At 54.9% G+C, this 26,380-nt stretch overlaps 4 protein-coding genes across 15 annotated transcripts in view; 1 reads left to right on the top strand and 3 right to left on the bottom strand.

Annotated features, from left to right (window-relative positions):
• Window positions 1-2,384, bottom strand: part of LOC146752142 (uncharacterized) — a 49,350-nt gene extending 46,966 nt beyond the window's left edge. The window contains exons 1-2 of one of the 3 annotated variants that reach the window (XM_085532963.1): window positions 1,004-1,324; window positions 451-603 (exon numbers count right to left, since the gene is read on the bottom strand). In XM_085532963.1, coding sequence (XP_085389089.1) covers window positions 451-603; window positions 1,004-1,324 — 474 coding nt within the window. Of the gene's footprint in view, window positions 1-450; window positions 604-1,003 lie in introns of those variants that run through there. The other 2 variants (XM_085532967.1, XM_085532964.1) reach the window with 2 other exon arrangements.
• The window catches only part of LOC146752139 (AP-5 complex subunit beta-1-like), a 68,234-nt gene that overhangs the window by 24,850 nt on the left and 17,004 nt on the right, over window positions 1-26,380 (bottom strand). For 5 of the 9 annotated variants that reach the window (XM_085532749.1, XM_085532750.1, XM_085532751.1 and 2 more), the window contains one exon: window positions 20,237-26,310. The exons of the other annotated variants lie outside the window; for them this stretch is intronic. The gene's annotated coding sequence lies outside the window, so the exon portion shown is untranslated. Of the gene's footprint in view, window positions 1-20,236; window positions 26,311-26,380 lie in introns of those variants that run through there. 9 annotated transcript variants of the gene reach the window in all.
• LOC146752141 (SUN domain-containing protein 2-like) lies at window positions 10,559-15,294 on the top strand. Of its 2 annotated transcripts, XM_085532899.1 has the most exons (9): window positions 10,559-11,321; window positions 11,679-11,740; window positions 11,886-11,935; window positions 12,451-12,491; window positions 12,702-12,883; window positions 13,387-13,487; window positions 13,966-14,133; window positions 14,847-14,933; window positions 15,136-15,294. In XM_085532899.1, the coding sequence occupies exons 1-9, from the start codon at window positions 11,302-11,304 to the stop codon at window positions 15,241-15,243; spliced, it is 819 nt and encodes a 272-aa protein (XP_085389025.1). In that variant the 5' UTR covers window positions 10,559-11,301; the 3' UTR covers window positions 15,244-15,294. The 2 variants fall into 2 exon arrangements, with proteins under 2 accessions (XP_085389025.1, XP_085389024.1); XM_085532898.1 differs by lacking the exons at window positions 10,559-11,321; window positions 11,679-11,740; window positions 11,886-11,935 and having other exon boundaries at window positions 11,992-12,491.
• LOC146752140 (uncharacterized) lies at window positions 15,530-26,292 on the bottom strand. The gene is made up of 3 exons (XM_085532974.1): window positions 26,155-26,292; window positions 16,170-16,375; window positions 15,530-15,868 (listed from the first exon to the last, which is right to left on the bottom strand). Exons 1-3 carry the CDS (start codon window positions 26,218-26,220, stop codon window positions 15,685-15,687), a joined length of 456 nt encoding a protein of 151 aa, XP_085389100.1. The 5' UTR covers window positions 26,221-26,292; the 3' UTR covers window positions 15,530-15,684.

Below are 26,380 nucleotides of genomic sequence, written 5' to 3'. Positions count from 1 at the left end.
TTTTGGTCCCTCACAGCAAGAAAGACATTGAGGCCCTGAAACGCGTTCAGAGGAGGGCTACAAAGCTGGTGAGGGGTCTGGAGCACAAGTCTTATGAGGAGAGGCTGAGAGAGCTGGGATTGTTCAGCCTGGAGAAGAGGAGGCTCAGGGGAGACCTCATTGCTCTCTCTATCTTCCTGAAGGGGGGTTTTAGTGAGCTGGGGGTTGGCCTCTTCTCTCGTGTAATCGATGATAGAACTAGAAGGAATGGTTTTATGCTGCTCCAGGGGAGATTCAGGCTGAACATTAGGAAGTATTACTTCTTAGAAAGGGTAGTTAGGCATTGGAATGCACTGCCCAGGTAGGTGGTGGAGTCACCAACCATGGGAGTGTTCAAGAAACGTCTGGATGTTGTGTTGATGAATATGATTTATCCGGGAAGTATTGGGAATGGTTGGACTAGATGATCTTCTAGGTCTTTTCCAACCTTGATATTTCTGTGGTTCTGTAATGAGTGATGCACATACACCCTGGTGCATGTACTGGTGCAGAGGCCTCTGCTGGTGAGCACAGCTTCTTCTTGCTCACCCAGCACCTGGCTGAGCTCGAGGCACCAGCAGGGGTCTGCAGGGAGGGACAATATGGGGATTATGGGGGCCTGGGGGATGATGATGGGGCTCTGGGGGGAGGGACAACATGGGGGTCAATGGGGAGGTTATGGGGTGCCATGGGGTTATGGGGCTCTATGAGGTCATGATGGGGCTCTGTGGGGTGGTTGTGGGGCTCTGTGGGGAGGCACAACATGAGTGTCCATGGGGGGGCTCTGTGGGGTGATGATGGGAACCTACGGTCTGTGGGGCTCCATGGGGCAATGATGGGGCTCTATGGGTTATGGGGCTCCATGGGGTGCTGATGGGCACCTATGGTCTATGGGGTGATGATGGGGTACTGACGGGGCTCTATGGTCTCTGGGTCTCTATGTGTTGCTGACAGCCTCTACGGTACCTCATTTCCCCGCACTCACCCAGTGCTGTCCAGCACCATGTGGGGCAGCAGCAGCCGCGTTCCCATGTGGGGCAGAGGCGGCAGCAGCGTTCCCATGTGGGGCAGCAGTGACGTTACTGATTGGGGCGCCGTAGTTGCGGTGGAAGATGCTGGAGAGGCGCTTGTGCTGGCCCGCTTTGGCCTTGCTGTGTTGGCGCAGTCGGAGCAGCACCGAGGCGGCGCTGGGCCAGCGGTGCCGGATCTGGGCCAGGAGCTTGCGGAGGTTGTTGACCCACAGCCCCACCGGGAAGTGCAGCTTGGCAAAGCGGGGGCTGCCTTCCTTGCGCTCCTCCGCAAACATGGCGGCTGCAGCAGGGGGAGATGGGGGACATGGGGGCACCGGGTGGGATCACGTGGCACCCACAGCTCAGACACAGGGCCACAATGCACCACACAGGGTCACGTGACCACCCCAACCTACCCCCATAGGGTCACATTACCATCCCAATCTACCCCATAGCGTCACATCACCTTCATCGCCCACCCCATAGGGACCACATTACCCCCCCCAGCCCCACATGTTACCCCCCCAGCCCTCTCCCATTTGGGAGGGCGAGAAGAAGGAGATGACTGTGCAGCCCCTTCCCAAAGCCTTTCCTGTGCCCTGGCTTGTGTCTCTGAACAGTGGGAGAGGGCTCCTAAGCTCTGTCCCTACGCTGGATCAACTCCAGCTCTTCCTCCAGCCAGCCCATAACCCTTCCACGCCTCATTTCTCTTTCACTTGCCGGGAGTCTGGATTCCCACCTTCGGCTCCTTTGACATCATCTCCAAAGAAATCAGGACTGCAAACGGGATCGTGACTCGTCAGTGGCCGATGTTTCACCTGGCCAGCAACCTCATAGCTATGCACCACCTCAAGTCCCGCAGGGAGTCCTTGCCAGGTTGGAGGGGGAATTAAAGGGGTTTGCTTTGCTTTTTCCTTCTCTGGGCAGAGAAGGGAATAGAGTTGAAGGCCACCCAGTCCATGTCCTTGACCAAGACCATGCCAGAATGCCTGACTGCCTCTTTTCCCATTAACTCCTCGTCCCACTAGAAACCCCCTTCCCTGAGAGGCTTCCTGGCCTGTTTTCATGGTACCCACGTTTCCGCAGTTTTGCTGTTGACAAAATGAATTTCTCTTTTCTTGCACTGCACCCAGAGTTCATTCCTTCTGATATCTTTTCCTATAGAGCCTGTTTCTCAAATAAAGGCTTGCTTATTTCTAATTGCAAAGCAAATGACTGCCTGCTAGTCAGAGCAGGATGGTGCCTGCTGTCTGGGAAACCTCCTGCAGAAGCACTGGAGCTTTTGCATCATGTGCAAAACCTGCCTGAGACGGGCCATAGGGCACCCACAGCCTCTGGGCAGCCTGGGCCAGGGCCCCACTACCTCTGGGGGAGGAATTTCCTCTACCCATCTACCTCCATTTCCACTCTTGAAGTTTAAAGCCATTCCCACTCGTATGATCGCTGTCTGCCAATGCCAAGTGACATGCAAGGTCTGGTAGTGGGTCAGGTAATGACAGACAACAGTACACGGACAACTGTAGTATAACTATCAATTTATTGGTAGTGTGGGGCCTGGAAAACTCTGGTTGATGACAGCAGTGGTTCTGTGGATGTCAGATGGTGCCCCAAACCAACCCACTGGGGGTGCTCCCACCTCCTGATGGATGGTGGAGAGGAGCAGGAGGGCAGAGGTGGTGCTGGGGAAGGGCTGGGGGCTGCTGGGCCTGGTCTGTTTCCCCCTGGCAGTGGTTTTCCAGGTGTCTGATGCCCCTAAGCTGACACGGTGGGGGGGGGGCGCTTCTACCTAATAAAGGATGGTGGAGGGGAGGGGGAGGGTGGTGACGGTGCCTGGGGAGGTGGGGGGCTGCTGGGCTGGTTGTGCTTCCCCCAGGCAGTGGTTGTCTGTCTCTTGGACTGTTTCCCCACCTCTGCACTCTGCGTCCCCTGATGGATGCTGGAGGGGAGGAAGAGGGCAGAGTTGGTGCTGGGGGCTGGGGGCTGCCGGGTCTCTCATGCTTCCCCAAGGCAGCAGTTGTCCGGGTGCTGGGTGATGCTCCGGAGCTGAGGGGACCGCTCCCGCCCCCTGAAGGATGGCGGTGGGGGTGGGGGGGGGCGGCGATGATGCCCGGTGGGGCCGGGGGCTGCTGGGCCTGTCGCTCATCTGCCGGTCAGACGTTGTTTCAGTGCTGGCCGATGACCGCAAGCCTCCACCCCGGGTGGGTTCTTTCTGTCCCCCGAAGGATGGTGGTGGGGGACGGGGGGGCGGCGTTGATGCCCGTCGGGACCGGGGGCTGCTGGGCTTGTCAGACATCCAGTCCAGGTAGGAAGCTTGGCAGTGACCTGTAGATGATGGTATTGTCCTGGGTTTGTTTAGCCCATGTTTTAGCTTCCCAGCGGCGCCTGCAAAGAGAGGAACGTGCTGAGGGCACAGGAGAGCCCCTGCTCTGCTTTCTCACAGCGCATGGCAAAGAGCCACCCTCAGCTCCCAGCCTGTCTCTGGCCCAGCAGTAAGGATGGGCTGAAGCCAATGACAACATCTAACTGCGTCAATCACAGACCGTGTGAGCCAACAATTAACTGGTCTCTTTACGCTGCTTTAACTAGAAACGCCTCCTGGCCCACAGCAGCCCTACAGTAAAGAGTTGGGCAGGATGGGGATGGGGGTCAACAACTCACTTTCTGTTCCTGTACCAGTAAATAAGAAGCCAGCACAGAAGCATCCCCAGCAATAGGGAACCCAAGGAAGCTCCAGCAAGTATCAGGTAGAACTTCCAACCAACTTTAACTTGCTCGGCGTTTGCACGTCCTGCACCAGGCACACCTGGAGGAACAACATGGTCATTGCTGTGTCTCGTGCCTTAATGGAAATCTCAAGGAGGTCTGACATTGCTACACAATTCTTTTCCATTTTGTTGGCCTCCTGGAAGAAGTGAAAATCCTCAGGCTGCAATGCTTCCCTGCTTCCAGGGGAAGCAAAAGGAACTCCCAAAGGCACCGCGCATCGAGGCGCTCTGGAGCCTCTATTTTGCCTCTCAGCTTTGGGTACGCTCTGGCTCTGCCAGATTTGCTCCTTCTTCTCCATCATGCTCTAACATTTCTTTTGCACTCACCTACCCTTGCCTTGTGAGGCTGGGTAGTGCTGCCGCAGGCCGGCACACTGTGACCCTTTGGGACACGTCGTCTGACTAAACAAAACTCATTAGAGCAGAAGGAGAGTGTGTGCATCTGTTTAATCAGTTGCTGCTAAGAGTGACGTGGACAAGAACCACGGTCGTGTTGTGCAGGGAGTGCTGCCCTGAGCTCTCCCCCCCTACTCAGACCCCACTCCTCGGGGGCAGAGTCAGGGCCCCTCAGCAGCACCTGAACCTGTTTCTCCCCTTTTTCTTCCCCCCGGCATGGGCACAACTTGCACGCTCCGAGTTTTCAGGATGTTTCTCCTGCTTATGAACTCCTGCCAGATCGCTGCTTACCTGGATTCCTCAGAAAACGATAGACCCCGTTGTGGTGGGCTTCCCCGGGATTTGACAGCGCTGTGAAGAAGGAGAGAAAGGCAAAGTCTGGGCATGGCGCAGGCACAAAGGAGGCAGAGCTGGGTTGAAATTTGCAGAGGGGCCAGGTGGGCAGTTGGCTGGCACTCAGCAGCTTTGCAGATACTCTCTCCAGGCCACGTGAAACAGTCCTCAGAGACAGCATGGAAGAACATTGGGGTTTTCTTACTAGAAAGATCTCCGATGGATGGAGAGAAAGCCAATGGGACAGTGGGTGCACACAGCACCCAAAGAACAGTGACTGCCCAAGCTTCTCATGGACGAGAAACCACCAGGCAGCAAAAAGCTGAACCCTTCCTGAACTTCCACAACCAAATATGAGTAAAGATCATGAGGTGAAGACTGGTGACTTACCTCTGGCATCCACCCCAGGTTCAGGGACAGGTCTCCATTCTGGTAATCCACCAAGAGGGCCTGCAGGCACAAGTGTGATCAGACACAGGTGAGGAGAGCTTCCACTGCACACTGGGGCCTGGTTTTTCTGCAGTGACCTGCAAAGACTGGCAGCAGGTCGGGGAATGACATGGCCCAAACAGCAAAGGCATCGGTTCTCTCCTCCAAAGAGTGGCAAGGGCTGCCTTCCCACTGAAATGGGACAACTCTCCAAGTAAAGAACTACTCTCAGCTGATCTGTGTACGGCCTTTAAGGCACAAAGAGACTTGAAAGACCTTTGGAGGTTCTTAAGTACCTGAATAAACTATTACAGCGCTCATTTTTCTGTCTTCCAGGAAACAGACACAACTTACCTCTGGGTTTCCCCTGAGGCACAAAATCAGTATCCACCAAAACATCTGGATAAGGAACTCCAACATCATCATCTAAAATCAAGAACAGATGAGAGATGTTCCCATTGCATGTTGCGCCTTCTCCCTTAGTGACTGGGGACTGGTCAGGTAATGGAATGGGAGACTCAGACCGTGATTGCCAAAGCTAGAGAATAACCGGGGTGACCTGGAGCCTGGCACTCAGCAACTTTTCAAATGCCCTCTCCAGGCCACTTGTAACACACCTCTGGGACCTCATGGAAGGGTATACAGCCCGTCAGGGCTTTCTTACTGGGAGCTCCTTGCTGGATCTCCCACTAAAGCACCAGAGGAAACGATGCCTGTTCCTTCCTCTGGGCTCCAGCTGGGTGTCTCTGTTGGGAACTGGGATTTGCCTGTGGGGAGCACCGGGAAGCCAGAGCAGAAATGCTCACGCTTTTCCCAGCACGCTTCTTCTGAGCTTTCCCATAGGACACCTCCAGGGTGGGCTCAGCCAGCAGCAGAGCCATGGCCTGGCATGGCTGGAGCCAGCCCTGGTGGAGCGCTGCTTCAGCCCACACCTGGCTCCTGGGGTGCTGCTTGGCCCCCTTCCCAATAAACCCTTGCAGAAAGGCAGCCCCGGGGCAGTGTGGCACAGGGACAACAGCCTGGACCTCTGGCCTGTAGTTACACTTGGTCCCATCTTTGCCCACCCACCTGCTGCTGGAGCTCGCCACGGCACAGCACAAGTCTCCTTGGAACACATGGCCATCAGTAGGAGGAGGAGAGCAAGGCGGGCGGGGGACGCGGCCCCCCACACTCGTGCCATGCTGCCACCACCACCGCTGCAGCCACAGCAAGTGCTGGGGCCAGCACGGAACAGCTGGGGTACACACACTGAGCACTGTGACCTCATCGAGCACGGCAGGCATTGTGACCTCACATCCCTTCCAGGATGCAGATCTGTTCTGCTGCCATGGCCAGGTTCCCCCTGGGCTTGTGTGCACTGTGTGGTGGGAGAGGATCAGCACTCATCTGGAGCAGCAGGAGACCACAGCTGAGGATTCCACATTGACATCATGGAAACAGAATCGTGGAAAGGCTTGGGTGGGGGGGGGGGAGGGATGCTGGAGACACAGGTGCTGAGAAAGGAGAAAGAAAATCACTTTAATGTTGCTTTTATTGCTTCATACAGCTCCAGAGATTTAGTTTTGACTTTCAATGGCATCAAAGAAGCTGTTTCTTCAGTGACGCTATATCTGTTATCACAACCTCTAACAAAAACGGCAAATCGAGCTGTATCTGTAGCACCAACAGTTCCATCGATTGCCAGAGCATTTTGATGGATTGATTGACAGATTTTCCTATTTCTTCAGTCTGCCTGGCTCTAGTTTGTTATAACAGAGCAATTTGAGAAAAATCTATTTGTTTTCTTCAGGACAAATGATATCTGCCATGCCAATTTTGGTCAGAATATATCATAAACTAAATTTCAGGGTGTGAGTGTGTCACAATTTCTGTTAGAATATGTCATTAGCTCTATTTTGGAGTGTAAGAACATCATATATTGGGCCATAATAGGGGCAAAACCCAACTTCTGAGGGTGAGAACTTCACAACTCATGTCAAAATATGCAATAAATCCAATTTTGGAGTGTGTGAGGGCCACAATTTGGGTCAAAATATATCATTAATCCTATTTCAGAGAATGAGAACGTCACAGTTACTTTTATTCTCCCCAGGGTCTGCAGGCCTTTTTCCACTTGCACACTGCACTCGCTTGTCCATTGCACGACACAAAGCCCAGGTGAAACACCTGCTTGCAAAATAAGTCTTTGCCAAATCAAGATAAACGCCCAAGGTCAGCTCTCTCTACAAAGCAAGTTCTTTGTGACCACAGCCACAAACAGCAGTTCCATTCAAACGATCAGAATTCTTTCTTCCATCCCAGGACTGTTCTTCAATCACAGACCTTCAGGTCCCCAACCAAACTCCCTGAGAATGTCACCCCAGGAATGTCACTCCAACGTTACTCCCTGATATCACCATCTGTCATGCGTTACCTGGATCTACCTGTGCCCGTGACAGGGGCAGCCGCCCCATGGGGCCCCCAGCCCAAAAGGGAAGGATAAAGGGAATGGGAAAAGAACAGCGGCGGCAATCCAAGGAGGAAAACTTATTTTACTGAATATGATATCGGAATACATGATAACAGAATAGAATGCAATATGATTGAGGCTAATAAATCGAATAAAACAGAGAGAGAGATTCTCCGTGACTTATCTCTGACTGTGAAGTCCTCTGGGATACGTAGTTCTCTTCTGAGAGCTGAGTATTCAGGATGTTGTTATTCCATGGAACTGGAGTATGAACCTTCTAATGATTCTGCACATGATGTTATGATATGGAATATTGACAGCAACATTACAAAGCCATGACAGCAAGCTACAGGACCGTGCCTTGGCCTCGTTGTTCCAGTGCCTTCAGGGTGTCCCAGTGTGTCTTACTGCCCCCAGTGTGTCCCACTATCTCAGTCCCCTCGGTGTGTCCCTGGATCTACACGTCCAGGTGAGCGGCACGGGGACACCTACATCCCCACAGGGCACTTGGGGGACCGTGGGTGTCTCCGCAGCCCTGAGGACCGGGCACCAGGGGCTGGGAATTGATGGCATGGAGGGGATTGTTCATGGCCTGTTCCAGGGGGACCTGGGCACTGTCACCTCCAGCCCTTCCCTTGCGCTCTATGGGGCCGTGCAGAGGAACGGATCTGGAGGGGGCAGGCTCAGGGTGCCCTATGGATGGCCCAGAGTCACCATGCAGCTGGGACAGGGGCTGTGGCTTCTGTCCCCAGGGGACTAAACGTCCTGTCCCGGGTCTCTTGGCTGCTGCCAGTCCTTCTCCTGCCCTGAGTCCTTCAGACAAACCCTGCAGGGACGAGGCTGCTCCTTGCCAGTGCTGCCCTTTAGTGCCCAGTGAAGTTCCCAATGATCAGTGACAGCCTCTGATGATCAATAAATCCCTCAGCAAAGCTACAGGCTGTGTGTCTGTGTCCTTGTTCTCATGCTCAGCAGGGACTGCTGGGATCTGTTCCTGCCTGGCTGTGGCCACCTCAAAGGGCTGGGAGGCTTCCCCAGCTCCATGCCAGGCACACCATGTCCTGCACCCCTGTGGGCTTCCCCACCCTCTCTCATCACCTGCTCCAAAGTTCTAAAGGATGGAGCTCCTCATGCTGCCAAGCAGCCCCAATACCCTCCCTCTGCTCTCTCTCAGCTCCTCCATACAATTCCTCCCGAACCCTACACCCTTTGATCCACCTCTGCATGGACATAGTGTGACCACGTCACCCTCCTTTTAGCCCCTCTTACTGCAGCCACTTGTCTCTCCTTTGGGTCTGCTTTAGGCCTCTTGCATCAGTGCCCCAACCCCACCACCCAGATCAAGGTCTGCATATCCCCTCCCATGGACACCTCCAATCCCCGATGACCAACGAAGCCCTCTGATGACCAATGACACCCCCTGTTGATCAACGAAGCCTTCTGATGGTCAGTGAACATCTCTGACAATCAGTGGAACCCTCCGAATACCAACAAAGCCTTCAGATGACCGCAGTCACCTCCTCTGGACACACTAGAGGGCCGTGATGTCTTCCGTGCAGTGAGGGGCCCAAAAGTGGACACAGCACCAGAGCTGAGAACAGGGGGACAATCACTGCCCCGTTCCTGCTGCCAACGCTGTTTCTGATACAAGGCAGAATGCTGTTGTCCTTCTTGGCCTGCTGGACACACCGCTGGCTCATGTTCCTCTGAGCATCCACCAGTGCCCCCAGGTCCAGTTCCTCTACGCAGCCTTCCAACTACTCTGCCCCACGCCTGGAGCTTTGCCTGGGGTTGCTGTTGCCAAAGTGCGGGACCCGGCTCTTGGTCTTGTTGAACCTCATCCCATTGGCTTCAGTGCAGACATCCAGCCTGTCCAGATCCTGATGTGCTTACCATGGTGGAGGCGACCGCTGGGTGGCTTGAAACATACGCAGTACCCCATTTACCCCATTTACCCTCTAAACACCATATTAGGTCTCAAGAAACAAGTCCTGTGTGACATGGCACTCCAGAAAGGACCGAGTCAGAGAATGGGGCTCATTTCCACACTGTCCTTGTAAATACTCGGGCCAAAGATCATGGCAAGGAGTGGATTTATCGCATCCCCTACCATGCACCAGCTTCTGGTGAAACTGAACGCCAAAATGGGTTGTTAAAAACCATGTTGAAAGCAATGGGTGGTGGGACATTGAAGCACTGGAAGAAGCATTGGGCAGAAGCCACTTGGTTGGCCAACACCCGAGGATCTATCAGTTGCCGTGGTCCTGCCAGCTCCCTACATACTGTCAAGGGAGAGAAGGTCCCTGCAGTGCATGTAAAGAACATGCTGGGAAAAGCAGTTTGGGTCTTGCCAGCTTCTGGAAGGGCAAACCTCTGCGTGGGCCTCAGTAGCTCATCTGACATCCCTTTTCCTTCGGCTCTCCTCCCTGCTGCTCCACCTGACGGTGCGTCTCCCTTCGGCATCACGGTGAGGCCTTTCCACCTTTTGGACACTCTCATTCCATTTGATTGATGAGCTTCAATCTTCATCATATGGTATTACAGCATGCTACCTTGCATTCCCACACCATGTTGAGTAAATCCCTTTGTTTCTCCTCAGATCGTTGCTGCTGTTTGTCATGGTTTTGGTGTCCCCATTGACAGCTCCCCTCCCATCAGTGGTGAAGATGGCGCTTTGTGGCTTTGTTCCCACCAGGGATGGTTTGTTCTATGATTCTGTGTGTCCCCTTGGGCCAACATTACTCCTTTGGCACTGAAATCCAAGCCCATTCCTCTCCATCTCTATTCCCAAGGGATCCTCCTTCCCCACCCTCTCCCCAGTCCCAGATTTCGTATCCAACCCCCAAAATTGGCATTTCCAGGTTCCAAATTCATCCACCCTTTCACAGCAACACCATGGAAGGCAGCGCTGGAGCTGGGAACTCCTCCCCAGCCAAGCTGTCATGGATTTGTACCTTTTGCTATAGGTTTCCCACCTCATCACATCCTGTGGAGCTCAGAGAAGAACTACACGTTCCAGAGGCCCTCAGGTTCAATTAGACTGTATTATATTGTGTAATCTTGCATCCCCACATCGTAGTTAGTAAAGTAAGTCTTCCTCCTTAGATCGTTGCCACTGCTCTGTTTGTTTCCTTAGCCCAGCTCCCATCTTCCTACCTCTTTCCCTTCCCAATATTGGGGGCCGGGGAGCCCAAAGGCCAACTAGCCCCCTGTTATGGACATAGATTGATCCAGATAACTCCATGACGAGGGTGAGCAGTGATAGGACAAGGGGGAATGGTTTTAAACTGAGACGGGGGAGGTTTAGGATGCATCTTAGGAGGAAGTTTTTCCCCCAGAGGGTGGTGACGCACTGGAACAGGTTGCCCAAGGAAGCTGTGGATGCCCCATCCCTGCAGGCATTCAAGGCCAGGCTGGATGTGGCTCTGGGCTGCCTGGGCTGCTGGTTGGCGACCCTGCACACAGCAGGGGGTTGGAACTGGATGACCATTGTGGTCCTTTTCAACACAGGCCATTCTATGAGTCTGTGACTCTCACAGCCCCCACCAGAAGCACACGGCCTGTCCGTGCCCAGGACGGGAGCAGCTGTGCAATGGCACAGACATCTTTACCAGGGCATCCAAAGGAGCTCCGAGCGCAGGGTATTCCAGCCTTGGGCTGGGGGCAAACCCACAGGGTCTGTCCCTCCTGGGCACACCCTGTGAGCTCATAGAAGGCGTCACTTGGCCTTGGCAGCTGTCAGCCATTATGACATCAGAACCTGCCGTCCTGCTGAGGCACGCTGCAGAGCTGTGCAGCACTGCAGTCCTGTGAGGAGTGCAGAGCAGGCGAGTGGAGAAGAGGTGCTTGTGTCCTGGGAGGAGAGCAAGCCATTCTCTGTGTCTGTGCGAGTGAAGGAGCCAAAATGCCAGCCCAGCTGGGCAGGTGGGTGCAGCAGGGCCAGAATGTGGGGAGGGGAAGGCAGAACCGCTGCGTGCTGCTGGGCTTTCTCCAGCCAGGCAGCCCAAACTCCATTTCCGTGGGCACAGCCCTGCTCCTGCTCTGGGGAGAGCCGACTGGGGCAAGGCTGCTGCCCCCCATGGCACAGCACAGCACAGCCCTTCACTCTCACGTGTCCCATGGGTGCTGTGGCACTAAGCAGCTCTTGCTAACGGGCCCTCCCTGGACTCACATCTCTGCTGGGCAGAGGAAGCCATGGCAGCCGTCTGCTCCAAGGATCCCAGCAGACCGTGTGTGTCCCCGGGCTGGGCCGTGATAACCACCATCTGATCTCTCCCTTAGGCAACGCGTCGGCCAAGAGGAGGGAAGGAGGACTCCCGTCCTGCCTCTAGTGGTCCTTTCTGGTGAGTGTTCCCCACCCAAAGCCATCCCAGCACAGCCCAGGAGCAGGACCGTCCCACATGGCTGGGTTGGGAGGAGGGAAATGGGCTGCAGGGCTCAGAGCAGTCTGGCAAACTAATGGTCTCTCCCGACCGATGTCCCCCACAGCTGGAGCCATCCTCTGGATATTGGGAGTTTGGAGAGAGAACGCCCTGCAGGTCAGTGCTACGCTGTGCGGCAGAGGCCAAAGCTCTGCCCTTCTGCCTCTGTGGGGACAGTTTGGCCATGGGCTCATCACTGCTGAGACGGAGCCGGGCTGGGGGTTGCCTTGGCAGCAGGACAGGTTTTGGTGTGGCAGCATCTTCCCACTGCCCAGCACGGAGCTGAAGGCAACAGCGCGTGGGAAGAAAGAGCCTTTGGCCCATCCTTGGGACTGGGGAGTCTGGAGGGCATGGGAAAGCAAACAGAGAAGCAGCAGATGCTCTGACACCCCATAGAGCCCTAGAGAGCCCCTACAGACACCCTGTAGAGCCCCATAATGCTCTGTAAGACCCCATAGAGCTGCACAAGAGCTCATAGAGAACCAAAGAGCCTCATGGTGCCCACAGGCTGTGGTCCTCTGCAAAGTGCTGGGAAGCAGCAGGAAATTCTGCCAGCGGCTCCCTGGGAAGCTGCTTTGGAAGCTCTGGCCGTGCTCCTCATGCTTCCTCCCATCAATGCCTTTCTCTTCCAGGTGGTGTCTGCAGGACCTGGGCAAGAGCTCCTGTCTATGGGGTAAGGACACTTCCTTGCCATGCACCTGGCTCTGCAGCGTGGCCTCAGCTGGCTGTGTGCTCTATGTGGCCCTTGGCAAAGCAAAGGAACCAAAGGGGCTGGGGGATAAGGAAGAGCACAACCCCCTGGGATCCTTCACTTCATGGCACTGGAACTCTGACCTGCGGGGTGGACATTGCTGAACAAGACTTGCTTTTCCTTTGCCTTCAGGAACCCACTGGTTCAGCTGTCGGCCAGGAAGGAGCTCATTGTCGAGTCACTCTCTGATGTCCTGGAAGAGAACGGGATCCACGGACTCGAGAGAGAGAAAATTCTGCAGCTGACACGGCACGCAATGGAGGCAGCTGTGGAAAAGAGCAACTGGATGCCCAACTGGGCTCTGAAATCCTTGGGTATGTAGACAGCTCTTCACTACCCTCAGCTTTGCGCTCCCCAAAACCTGCCCAGCTCTGCTTTCCGTCACAGATATCTCACAGAGCTTTAGGCTGGCTGAGGTCTGAAGGGACCTTAAGACCATCCCAGCCCAACTCCCTGCTATTGACAGGGCTTTGCATCAAGGTGCTCAGGGCTTCATCCAACCTGGTCTCCAACGCCTCCATGGCTCCTCTGGGCAGCACATTGCAGGGCCTCACTGTCCACTGGGGGTCCAGAATTTCCTCCTCACTTCCCATCTAATCCCCCCATCTCTGAGGCTTTACAAACCCTTCCCCTCTGCTCCCAGGGCTGACTGGCTCCTTTCCCCAATCAGTGCTTCAGGCCGGGACTCAGTAGTTCCCATACACAGCAGGAGGGATTCTGCACCCCAGAGCCCCGCCAAGAGCTTTGGGATTGAGCATTCCCTCCTTCAGCTCATCTCTGGGCCATCCCAGTGCACGTCTGTCCATCTTTATTTCAGGTGCCACTGTTGATGCGGAGAGGACAACCAAGAGTTATGGTGGGAAAGGCCGGCTTTCTCCCCTCTTTTCCTCCGCGAAGTCCCCGGAAACCATCTTGCAGGTATGGCAGGAGAAGTGCTGACTGTGGGCTTCCCCCCCTTGCTTTCGCCCCCCTCCCCCAACAGACACCCCACAGAGCCCCATAAGGGCTCCCCCTCCACCCCCCAGTCCTTTCTTCCCCCAGTCCTTCCCCTTCCATCCTTCCCCCCCATCCTCACCCCATTCTGGCTGCACATCCATTTCCTTTGGCCCAGCTGCTCTGCTCAGCCCACACTCTTCCCCACATCGCTGACACCAGCGTTGGGAGGGTGCTGGGCTGACAGATGCTGGGGAGGGCTGCCCCGCCGGCTCTGTGCAAGCAGAGAAAGGCAATTGACTCCAGAGCTGTTGTCCAAACCTCTGCATATTGCCCTCCCGTCCCTTGAGTAGCGTTCCATGACGGGCAGCCCCATAGAAGACAAGGTCTGTGCTCCTTGCCCAGCATCCAGCTCTGGCGCCTCTTTGCCTCCCCACTGATGGACGCGTCTTTCTCCTTTCAGCCCGATGTTTCTGCTGGAAGCTGCTGGGCTTTTCAAGGATCTCAGGGCCACGCTGTCATCCAGCTGCCAGAGAACATCTGGCCCACGGCTTTCACTGTGTGGCACGTGTCCAAGGCAGTGTCTCCCTCTGGGGAGGTCAGCAGTGCCCCCAGAGACTTTGCCATCTTGGTAAGTCTCTGCCTGCTGCTGCTTCTGGAGGGCCCCGAGGAAAAAGCTTTGCCATAGAGCCCCATAAGAGCCCATTGAACCCCTATAGAGCCCCAGAGACAACCAACACAACACCATAACCGCAACATAAGACCCCATAGACCCCCACAGACACCCCAAAGAGCCCTGTAGAGCCCCCACAGACACCCCATAGAGCACTATAATGTTCTGTAAGACCCCATAGAGCTGCACAAGAGCTCATAGAAAACTAAAGAGCCTCATGGTGCCCCACAGACACCCAACAGGGCCCCATAAGGGCCCTACAGACACCCAACAGAGCCCCATAACTGCCACATAGAGCCCTGTAAGACCTCATAGAGCCACACAAGAGCTCATAGAGCACCATAGAGCCACACAGTAGACACCCAACAGAGCCCCATATGACCCATACTGTTGGGAGTTCCCAAATTTCTGTGGTGGGCTGCTGCAGAGCATCCTGCCTGAGGGCACCGAATCCCTCGGGTGGTTCCATGTCTCCAAAAGCCTCTACGGCTCTTTGTGGCAGAGCAGCTGGGAGCAATTGCTCCACGTGCCCTGACTCAGGTTCACCCTCCTTTGTGCTCCAATCCTGCCAGAGCACAGGGAGGGTTGGAAGGGCTCCCACCTTTGGCCTCAGTGTGTTCTTTATGGCACGGCCTGCCTAAGTGTGACCGCCATCATCTCTTGTCTTTGAGGGAGTGGATGAGGACGAAGAGGAAACTCTCCTGGGGTCATTTGTTTACAACGTGGACGGAGAGATCTCCCAGACCTTCCACGTTCAGGTATGGCAAGTGCAAGGGGGGAGGCCAGCTGCCTGCAAGGCATGCTAAACAACTATTGAATATGAATCTGAATTCCAGGAAATCACTGACTGTGTATTAGGTTCACCCATATCTATGGGGCGAACCGTGGGATCTGTGGGGCACTATGTGGCACTGGTCCCCCTCCGGCCCATAACGAAGCCTCTCCTCTTTGCATTGGCAGGAGAAGCCCCTTCAGTCGTATCGAAAGTTCAAACTGGATGTGCGGAACAACTGGGGAAACGCGGAATACACCTGCGTGTATAGAGTGGAAATCCACGGAAACCCCTAAAAACCCCTAAAAACCCCTAAAAACCCCTAATAAACCCTAAAACCCCCTAAACTCTGATGTCTACCAGCGGGTTTTAATTAGGGACTGATCATTCACTGAAGAGATGTTGATAACTTTCTGTCCACCTCGAGGCTGGCTGGGGGGAGGGAGGAGCTGCGGGGCTGAGTTGGGTGGGTGTTTGGGGGGGGACCGGGGAAGGGGCCTGGGCGAAGGGGGTGGGGGCTGCGGGCCGCTCTGCGTTGGCCCTGTGCTGCCTCTGCGGTGCTCAGGGCTTCTGCTTTCTGGGTGAATACAAACTCCACTTGTTTATTGATGAGCTGCAACCAGACTTGGAGCACCAAGCTGGGCTGCTGCCACGATGCCGCTGCCTTCTGACGCTCCTCCACTCATTGCAGCTTCTCCGTCTTCATTGTAGAGGACTGGAAAGAAACAAAGCAAGAATCAAGAGGACACCGCTTCCCTCAGCATTCTACAAGCCCCTTCGTGTCTGACAGACAGGGACCCTGAGAACAAAAAGAGCACGTCTGTGCTCGCCAGGGACTCAGCTCTGCATGGGCAGCGGCAGCTCTCAGAGAAGCCTTCTTCATTTCCTCTCTCCTCTCTTTCTGTTGTCATCATCATCTGGCTGTAGAGCAAGGAAAGAGAAATTCATTTTGTCAACAGCAAAACTGCGGAAACATGGGTACCATGAAAACAGGCCAGGAAGCCTCTCAGGGAAGGGGGTTTCTAGTGGGACGTGGAGTTAATTGGAAAAGAGGGGGCCAGGCATTCTGGCATGGTCCTGGTTAAGGACATGAACTGGGTAGCCTTCAACTCTTTTCTCTTCTCTGTCCAGAGAAGGAAAAAGCAAAGCAAACCCTAAGCATACTCCATGCGCTTGATAAAGGAAGTGCCTCACCATGGCTGCTACGACAGCATCTTCTTACCTCTTGGCTTTGAGGCCCAGGACCGCACAGTCATCACTGGGGCAGGCCCAGGATGTGCTGCTGGAGCTGGCACACTGCCTCTGCTCTGATGTGGGCTCTAGGCCTTTGCCACATTGCGCTCCACCTTCGAGTGTTTCTTGGCAGGCCACAGCTCTGCTTTTTGCTCCTCTTCCTCCACTCCCTTGTGCTTTCTTGCAGCCACGGTCCTGCAGAAGGAATGGTTGTCAACTGTCTCCAGCCTGGAGAGCAGCTTTCACGTAGATCTTGCCATTTGGCTCAGCACCTCTCCCTGTTAGAACCAAGAAAGGGGAAGCTGCAAGATTTAACGAGTCCAGCAGTACCTTCAGGCTGCAAACTAGCACAGAATCACAGAATCAGATGGGTTGGAAGGGACATCCAGAGATCATCGAGACCAACCCCCCAGCTGGGCCACGATACAAGGACATCTCATCTCCAGTGTTGACTGCAATGGATCTTAGGCTCTTGGGTGAACTGTGGGTTTGCATTTCCAGTCCTGGACAGGAAAGGTCACTGTCAACCCCTCCAACTGCAAGACCTCAAGCAACATGCAATGACAACAGTCCCAGGAAAGGACAGACAGCAAGCCTAACTAGAAAGACAGGACCCAGAACCCAGATGCCTGCTGTGTGTCTGCAGCTCTCTTCACAGCTGGGCCACACTCCACACCAGTGCCCTGCCTTCCTGCAAGGCCACGCTTCATTGCAAGCCTGTTTGCTTCAGCTTCTGGCACAAAGGAAACAAGAAAGACGTGAAGAGCATCTCTTGGGAGGAAGATCTGAGCACAGCCAACCACAAACTTCTGCTCCTCAAGCGTACTTTCTGCCATTTGCCTTCCTGCTGTCTCAGCGGAGTGCCATTTCTGCAGCCAGCACACATCTGCAGCGTCCTTCCTTCTCTCCTCCAGCACACACACCCCTTCATGCAGCCCTAGATAGAGGCAGCTACCCACATCAAAGCTCACAACAGCTTCTGACCTGGCGAGGCTTTACATTTCAACCGTTGGCAGCTGCGGCCACCTGGCTGTACTTCAGGGGCTCCACCTTCCTGTGGGCTGAAAAATGCCACGGACAGTGTTGATGATACGGCTGCTGTTCCACAGCTGCTTCCCTAGAACTGCTACTAAGGGACATCAACCAGAACGGCCCCACGTTTGGACGGGCTCCTCCTCCGAGGAGGTCTGCTTCTGAGAAGGGAGGTGGTGGCCCTGTTTGCACCATCTATAAAGGCATCAGAGCTTTAATCCCCCCTCCAACCTGGCAAGGACTCCCTGCGGGACTTGAGGTGGTGCATAGCTATGAGGTTGCTGGCCAGGTGAAACACTGGCCACTGCTGAGTCACGATCCCATTTGCAGTCCTGATTTCTTTGGAGATGATGTCAAAGGAGCCGAAGGTGGGAATTCAGACTCCCTGCAAGTGAAAGAGAAATGAGGTGTGGAAGGGTTATGGGCTGGCTGGAGGAAGAGCTGGAGTTGATCCAGCGTAGGGACAGAGCTTAGGAGCCCTCTCCCACTGTTCAGAGTCACAAGCCAGGGCACAGGAAAGGCTTTGGGAAGGGGCTGCACAGTCATCTCCTTCTTCTCGCCCTCCCAAATGCAGCACAGCAGGCAGGGCAGAAACAGCCCCATGGGATCCAGAGGCTTCCAGAGACTTGGATGGGCCCTGAGATACAACACCACCAGCACAAGTGATCCTGCATTGACAGGAAGCCCGTGGGATGCCCAGAAGAGAAATGTGGGCTGAGTTTCCTGCTTTCTGTGCAAACACTGGAAGGCCAAAAGCCGGCTGGCCGGCCTGGGGATTCCTATGCAGCCTGCCCGGGGCTCAGTGCCAGGCAACAAAATGGCTGCCTGAGCTGCTGGGCCTGTGAGGCCAAAAGCCGGCCAGGCAGTCGGGGGGGACCTTGCCAGGCCTGAAGCTGGTCATGCAGTTAGGGGGGCCCTGCAAGGCTAAAAGCCAGCTGTCTGCTCTGGGGGGCACTGCCAGCTCCAATGCCTGCAGGCCGGGGAAGCCCTTCCAGGCCAAAAGCCTGCAGGCCGGGGTCCCTGCCAGGCATGGATTTAGGCCCCGGGGCTGGTGATGGCCTCTCAGGCTGTGGCTTGATGCCTTGGGGCTGGTGCCGGCCTGCCTGGCTGTGCTGGGAATGCAACCTTGGTTCTGCATCACAGTTTGAACAGGGCAGTTAGGAGCATGTTTTAGAAATACACAAGGTTCCACCCATGCAGTGGTTATTCCTGTGCCTGTGTTCCAAAGCCCAGGCTCCATGAAGGTCAGCACTGTTTTAGTGTTGACCTTGATTGGAACAGAGTTGGATCGTAGGAGGCAGTGTGATCCCACAGGGATGGCACTGAGCAGGAGGAGGAAGAAAACTGTTTGTGAATGGCCAGTTTGAGCCAAACACAGCATGTCGTGTTGTGTTGCAGAAGCACAGAATGGTTGATGTTGGAATGGAGATCTGGGCCCATCTGGTCCAGGCCCTGCTGCAACAGGGCCAGCAGAATTGGTGCCCAGGAACACATCCGATGGGTTTGGAGATCTCCCAGAGGAAACCCCACAGCCTCTCTGGGTCTCTGTGCCAGTGCTGCAGCACTTACACAGTGCAGGAGCGCTCCTGATGTTTGGTGGCAACCTCATGTCCTGGCACTTGGCTCCTCTAGATGCTCCACTCAGCCCCTTCTCTCAGGCTTTTGTCATAGAAGAGTTCTCTTTGGGTCCTGTGGGTTCCTGCCCCTGACAGACTGTGGGAACAGACCACCCCCGTGGCCCCACCCTGGCAATTTGTCACTTGCCAAGGACAGAGGGGACAAAGAGGCAGAGGTAGGGGCAGGTGATAAGGAGGGCAGAAACAGCCCCATCCCTGTCCCCTTGTCTGTACCGGCAAGTGCTGGCCGTGGTGTGTAGAGCCCCAGAGGGAACCTTAGAGGCCATAGCTTGTAGGCAAAGCAGAAGCGTATGGTACATAGCTTACGGGGCAAAGCTGTGGGGGTTATGGAACAGAGCATCAAGGGCAGTGGTGGTTCTATCGGACACAGCCAAAAAAGGAGGCTTAGAGGCCTTAACAGCCCTGTAGAGCCTAAAGTCCTTGAAGCTTAAGGGTAGGCTTGGGGCCGAGGTACTAAAGGGCTGGACTGGAAGCACTGAGGTTTTGAGGGCCTGATGCACAGAGGGAGGCCAAAAAAGAGACCACGAGTCCATGAGCATTTATGGCACAAAGGAAGGCTTAGAGCTGTAATGGAGAACACACCTGGAGGCACAGATGCCTGCAAGCTGTCCTAGAGGCATAGGGGGAGGCCTAAAGGCTTAGAGGTTGCCCAGGATGCTTAGAGGTCTTAAGGTAAAACAGCCTGGAGGGAGGCCCAGAGCCTGGCCAAGAGGCCTTGCAGCTTAGTAGTCTTGAGGCCAAAGGGAGGCATGGAGGCCAAGCAAGAGAAAGCCTAGAAGAGCAGACGCCAAGAGGAGCTGGGGGTTGTACTTGTACCTCGAGGTCTGGACACCTACAGCCCAAGAAGCCTGAAGGCCTTGAAGCTGGACTAGAGGTCTTGAGACAGAGAGGCCAAGAGAGCCACAGGGTGGCCCAGGGGCACTCAGGCACCAAAGAAGGTGCAGAGGTGTATGGACTTAGACACCTTTGGGAGGGCTTAGAGACATGGAGGTCCAGAGGAAGGCTGAGATGGCTAGAGGACTAGAGGCCTCTCTCCTGGCCTGCAGGCCACGTCTAGTGCTCTCTCTCATTGGCATTCATGGTCTCTCAGCCTCTTGAAAAGCTTCTTGTTCCATAGGTCTCCTTTAACCCCTTGGTTACTAGGCGTAGGCCCTCAGGGCCACCACACAGGCCTGTAGGAATTAGGCCTCAAGGCCGCTGATGATCCACTCCTCTTTGATGGCTGACCAGAGGTGACGGCTGATGAGAGGTTTTGCCCAGGAGAAGGGGGCAGGGCGGCCTATCTGGGCCCAGTGCCCAGCAACAGCCTCCTGCTGCAGTTCCCTGCAGGACGCTGGTGACTGTCACAGGCTCTGCTGCAGAACACAGACATCAGGACGCTAAGTGCTGGCTTCAGTTTCACTCTTTATTTCCTCTCTCCCTTTGAGCATCCTCTATGACCATAACTGACCGGTCCTGACTGCACAGCACTTCCCATTCACACACACAACTCCATCAGTAAGAAACAAAAAAAGAGAGAAAGTACCAATCTGAACAGCCAGCAGGACCTGGCTAAGCTCTGCTGTGTGATCTACCCCTGGATCTGAGGGGTCACTGTCGGGAAGTGCCCGCTGTGACAGAAGCCAGCCACCAGGGACATCCCTACATCCAGCACATCAGCATCAATGGAGCCAAGGATGGGAGCTGGAGATCCTTCTGCAGAAGGCCACCTGATCCCAGAGCAGCCATTGCAATGTGCTCTGCAGCTCTGTCAAATACAGCCAGTGGAGGTCAACAGACACAACTTGAGCATGGGGCCGGGGATTTGGGGAACACAAGCAGCGCCCTCCAGGCATGCAGCAGGGCTGCTGGCTGCTCATGGCAGTGCCATGGGGTTTCCAAAGCAGTTTCCACACTTTTCCAGGGTTGGATGGGACTTTCAGTCCATTTCCCCATTGGGATTCTCTCCCTTGCGGGTGATGCTGATGAAGCCCCAGGAGCCCCGGGCGGCACATGGCTCATACTAGGAGCTGCAGGTGTCGGCAGCGAGAGCTACGACTTCTTCCTGCTTGGGGTGCAAGGCCGAGAAGGCGTGGAGGGCTGCAGGCCAGCCAGGAGATGTCACAGCACGGATGGAATCATCCGGAGCCTGTGTGCTGTCACAATGCGCTGCCATGACATCGCCGGGCCCTCCCCAAGGACAGCCGGCCACTGGCTCCAGGAGCATCATTTGTGAACTGTGCAGCCCGCAGCCGCTCGCTGTGCCCTGTGCCTGAGAGCAGCCCCAGCAGCAGACCAGCTCAGTCTCATCGCGCTCATCCTCCAAGGCTCAGAGAGGTGAGGGAGAGCTCCTGCACACTTCAGGCTGCAGAGCCCAGCTTGGCTCTGGTGTGTGTGAGGGGCATGTAGCACGAGACTGGCAGGACTGGCAGTGAGCAGGAGAAATTGCTGCCGGCCCTTCCGGCTCAGGAACTCTCATCAGTAACTGCTCTGCTCTTGCCTTTAGGTTTGGAGAACATGTCTAACAGCATGGACGAAGCCTGGGTGGGGACCTGGAGACCCCATCGCCCACGTGGCCTCATCTCGGCCCAGTTCCCCAGCCCCGGGCCCAAATACTCCATCCCGGGGACAACAGGTACAGTGACCATCCCCAGGGCGTGAGGCGCATTGGGGACATCACGGGGCAGAGCAGCTCCCCAGCCTTGCCCCGTTCTGGCAGAGCCTCCTGGCTCTCTGGCACAGCTGCAAGCCAGGCCTGGCCGAGGATGGCCAATGCTGCTGGCTCTGCTCCTTGTGACCCAAAGGGCCAAAGGAGCTGGAAACATGCAGCTGCACAGGGGTGTGCTCTCTTCTGCTTTTCCTCCTAGGTTACGTGGGCCACAGCCCCACCAAAAACCGTGCCCCCGCTTACACCTTTAGAGGGACCAAACGGCCTGCGGCAGGGAGCTGCGGGCCAGGTCCCTGCTACTTTGTGGAGCCGGCCATCACCAGGAATGGCAAGTATGTGGTTCCAGGCGCCCACCTCCAAGGACGACCCACCACCAAGACCACCGTCACCCCCGGACCGAGTGAGTACCACTGCTGCAGTGTCCCCACGTGCTGCAGTGTCCCCGTGTGCTGCCTGTGTCCCCCAGCAATTGTGCAGCTCTTCAGAGGACTCTTTCTGGCTGCAGAAGGAGACCAGCCCTTCACAGCTTTCTTCCTCTTCTCCTCCGCCCCAGGTGACTACCGCACCGAAGCAGCCAACAGGCACGTCTTCAAGTGCCCACCGGTGCAGTCCATGGCCTTCCGGCGGGAGCCCCTCCGTACAGACCGCCCTCCAGGTACGTGACCCTGGCAAAGGCAGACCCTTCAGCCTGAGCATCCTCCAGGGACGGGCTGCTGCTCAGAGGGGCAACACGTCCCTCCTGCTCCCACCAGCGGGCTGTGCAGGCTGCCCCTCGCTGCTGCTTCCATCTCCTCCATCCCCTCACACACACACTCTCTGCTGCTCCTCCTGCAGGTCCTGGCACTTACACACTGCCCAGGCTGATGGGGCCCAACACAGCCTACACATCGGCCAGCCCCTGCTACTCCATCAGGGGAAGGAGCCAGCGCGGTCGCTTTGACGAGGACCTTGCCAAGGTGAGCTCTGCTGCTCCTCTCTTCCATGTTAGCGTCCAAAACCTGGCTCCTCTCCCTGTGCCACAGGGTCTTCCAGCCCTGCTGCAGCTTTGCTTAATGCAGCCTTCCAGGGAAAGAGAGAGCCTTGAATGTGACCCCAGCCCCGTGTGGCCATGACTCTCTTGCAGACTCCAGGTCCTGCGGCGCTCCCCAGTGTGGCCGTGGATGTGTACAAGAAAAGGGCGCCCGCATACACCATGGCAGCCCGACCAAAACATGGAGAGGGCAAAGCAGTGAAGCCCGGGCCGGCAGACTACAACGTAGGCCAGGTAAGGCAGCTGCTCAGCTCTTCCCCTCTGCTTCACAAGCACAGCCTTCACGCCTCTCCCCCCTCCCCTGAGCCTTCCCCACATCTCCCTTGCTGGGAGCAAGGGCAGCAAAGAAGGGCCCTTGCTGATCTGCCTTTCCTTTCTGCCCTTCCAGGTGACGCTGATCAAGCCCCAGGCGCCTGCCTCCACTTTTGGGATCCGGCATTCCCTCTACACAACCCCCCTCATTGTGGAATAAGACAGCACAGTCTGGAAGGCCGTTGGGGGGGAGAAGAGAGTAGCCAACATCCAGTCTCCTTCTGATCCCATTTCCCTTCATCCAGTTGGGCTTTTGCCCGTTATACTATTAGATGTTAGTGTTAGGAGTAAGTCATTAATAAATTAATTAAAAACCTTATGTAGGCCTTCTTGTTACTCCTTTTTCCTCACCGCTACACACAGGAATGAGCTGCCGCTCCCTGCAGCCTTTCTAACATCAGCGCATAGGAAAACGCTGATGCTTTATCAGTCATTTGCATTACTGAGGGGTTCTGTGTGGTCACTGGGGATCTCTGGGATCCCTATGCGTCTCTATGGGGTCCCTATCGGTCTCTATCAGCTCCCTAGCGTGGCTCTGTGTGGTGATATGGGGTCCCTATGGGCCTCTTTGGGTTGATAATGGGTTCTCTAAGGGTCTCTTTGGGATCCCTAAGGGTCTCTATGGGGTGATATGGGAACCCTATGGGTCACTATGGGGTTACTAAGGGGCAATATGGGGTCCCTGTGGGGTCAATCGGGGCTCTATGGGGCTCTATGGGGTCACAAGAGGTCTTCATGGGTCCCTAAGGGACTCTTTGGGGTAATATAGTGCTCTACGGAGCTCACTGGGGTCCCTGAGGGGCTCTCTGGAGTCCCTGTGGGCCTCTTTGGAGTCTATATGGGGCTCTATGGGATGATACGGGGTGATATGAGGTCTCTATGGGGCTCTTTGGGGTTTCTGAGGGGCTCTTTGGGGATTGTTGGCTCCCTATGGGGGTCTGCAAAGTGAGAAAATGCTGATGCTTTATCAGTCATTTGCATTACTGAGGTCTGCCACATGCGGAAGTAAGGAATGAAGGGAGCAAATAGCAAAGGGAGGCGGCTGTGGGCAGTGCAGCCCTTCCAGCACCATCAGGTAGATGTAAGTGAGTTGCCTGGGGCTGACCGACTTAAAGACCTGCTGGTGATCATCTGCCAGCTTACAGGATGGCCGGCAGCATTTCCTGTACCCCTGACAACACCTGGCTTGGCCATAAAGACATTCTTGGAATAAATGTTGAAGGGAAAATAATGAAACACGGAGGCAAAAAGAGAATAAAAAGCAAAGGACGGCAACAAAGATAGAGAAAGCAATGTTTGGGTTGGAAGAGATCTGGAAGATCACACGGTTCCAACCCCCCTGCAGTAGGCAGGGACACCTCCCTCTACACCAGGGTGCTCCAAGTCCCACCCAGCCCGGCTTTGTGCACATAAAGACAAACCATGTCTGCCCCCTGAAACCTGTAACAGCCACTCAAGGGGACACACAGCACCTCTCATCATTTCATTACTCTGCAGACAAGGTTTAACAGCAGAGCACTGACCCGTAACCAGCAAAGCATCTTCCAGGTCTCCAGACCTCCCAGATTTAATGCTGTCTGTTATGTCCTTGATAGAAATGCCTCTGTACACATCCAAAACTAGGAGGAAGAGTCCACGGTAGAGAGTCAGAGAGATCCAAAGGGCCATTTGGCAAGAACAAGCTCCTCACATGCTGCAAGAACATTCTATCGTTCCTGCAGCACTGCCAGATATATCAGGACCATCCCACTAAAATAATTCATTTCCATTGCTAACAGTCCTGCTAATTGGTCTACCACAGCTGTTACCATTTTCAAGACCTTCTACTTCAAGCTGGCAGATGAATTTCGCAGCTCCTCTCCCCCCTGCCCCAATAGTGGGCACACTCCTCAATCTCTGCTTTCCACGCTAGAGCAGCAGCAAATTGTACTTAGGTTTCTGAAGTCCCTTCCAGTCTCAGAAGGGAATGAAACAGACCGAAGGGAATGGATGCAATGGGGCTCTCGCTAAGACACCTGCTGACCCAGAAGAGCTTGCACTTACTCAACACCTACAAAGCTGCTATAAAAGCATCACACACAAATAAGGAAGGGAAGAAAAACCCAGGACGCTGTGGAGGGGTCCTACCTCTGAGCAGGTGATGCCTGTTCCATGTACAGAGGACGGACATAAATTGTACCTCATCTATTCCCCACTTCCTCTCCCCTGCTTCGTACAGGCACTTATAGACATAATGGATGGCAAAGTAAGGCTTGTGGAGAAGCCTGGGTATACACAAGGTCTTTAATTCATTGGTGGTAGAGAACTGCTGGCCTGTACGTGTCCAGATCATGGATATTTTCCAACAAGCACCATCCAGGCATGGCAACTCACAGCTGAAATGTCATTGCCCCTGCCAAGTAACTTGCCTGCCTAGAGACGTCTCATTAGAGACTCGCAAACAAGAGCAGAACCCATTTATTCCCATTTCACAGGTTGGCTTCTCTTCACCACACATCACATGCACAAGAACAGATTGCTCTTGCAAGGAAGCACGTTCCTACACACCACAGCATCCTGCTGAGCAAGGGCATCATCCACATACATTCCCTCATCTCTGTTACCCTGCAAAGGTTCAAGGACACAAGACACAGCTCAGCACAGCATCTACTGGAAGCAACCCTTGAGAATTCCCCACTCAGAAACAGCTGCTGGAGATGGCTATTGGAGTCCTTCAAAGGGAATACTAGCTCACAAACACAGTGACGCATCTCAAATGTGCTTTGGGCTTCCTTCTGAAACGAGCAGCAACCCACTTTACTGGGACATTGAGAAAAGAGCCCATAGCATTCATGCACACCCAGAGTCAGAATCCCCTCCCTGCAGAGGATGGGTTTGAGGAGCAGGCCATGAGACACATCGGGTGAGAAAAAGCCAGCCTGGAGCTCCTCACCGCTGAGCACAGAGCTGCACCCACAAGAAGATTCAACCCCTTCTCCCCTCGCCTTGGCTCACTTGGCCAGAACTTCAGCAATTACAAAAGAAAGATTTGCAAACCTTCACAGCCCTCCTCACTTTGTGCACATCAGACATGGCGGTGGGAGTCATCATCCCCACCATCACCCTCTCAAAATTCCTACTCAGCAACGTCAAGTCACCAATCAAATCCTAGAAAGCCAAGAGAGGAGGAAGGAGGTGGCAGAAGGTGCAGCCTTCCAGGACAGACAGAACTGAGCTGTTCCCCACTTCTCTTTAGGCTCTAGCCCTCCTTGCATCAACAACTGCTCTGAACTGAACAAGAACAAAACAACCTTGGTCAAGGAAATTCTCCGCCGACCTTTCTCTCACGGAGATTGGGTCCTTTTTCACTTTTCACCCCAGTGACACAACTGCCTTCACACATCTCTGTAGACCTTTTAGGTGATCGGAACTTGCTGACGTTGGGAAGCGTTTAGTTTGGTCAAGATGTCAATGATGATATCTTCATCCGTGCCTGCAAGAAACAAATGGAAGCCAGTCAGGCTGCTTGCACAAGAATCAGAAGTGCCCTCTGGTCTTGTGCC

This window comes from Coturnix japonica, unplaced genomic scaffold, assembly GCF_054131305.1.
Source record: "Coturnix japonica strain WE unplaced genomic scaffold, WE-NBRP24 Scf050, whole genome shotgun sequence".
In the NCBI taxonomy this organism is placed as follows: Eukaryota; Metazoa; Chordata; class Aves; order Galliformes; family Phasianidae; genus Coturnix; species Coturnix japonica.
Note: the sequence above shows the minus strand (reverse complement) of the source record. Positions and strands in the feature narration are given on the sequence as shown.

Bases quoted from the DNA above. Each gene is read 5' to 3' on its own strand.
- LOC146752141 (XM_085532898.1), top strand. From the start codon at position 12,313: ATGGTGCCCACAGGCTGTGGTCCTCTGCAAAGTGCTGGGAAGCAGCAG. The intron at 14,134-14,846 runs GTAAGTCTCTGC...CTTGTCTTTGAG, and splicing joins CCAGAGACTTTGCCATCTTG to GGAGTGGATGAGGACGAAGA. The intron at 14,934-15,135 runs GTATGGCAAGTG...TTGCATTGGCAG, and splicing joins CCCAGACCTTCCACGTTCAG to GAGAAGCCCCTTCAGTCGTA.
- LOC146752140 (XM_085532974.1), bottom strand. From the start codon at position 26,220: ATGTGTGAAGGCAGTTGTGTCACTGGGGTGAAAAGTGAAAAAGGACCC. The intron at 16,376-26,154 runs GTCGGCGGAGAA...TTCCTTCTGCAG, and splicing joins CCAATCTCCGTGAGAGAAAG to GACCGTGGCTGCAAGAAAGC. The intron at 15,869-16,169 runs GTAAGAAGATGC...CTTGCTCTACAG, and splicing joins CTGGGCCTCAAAGCCAAGAG to CCAGATGATGATGACAACAG.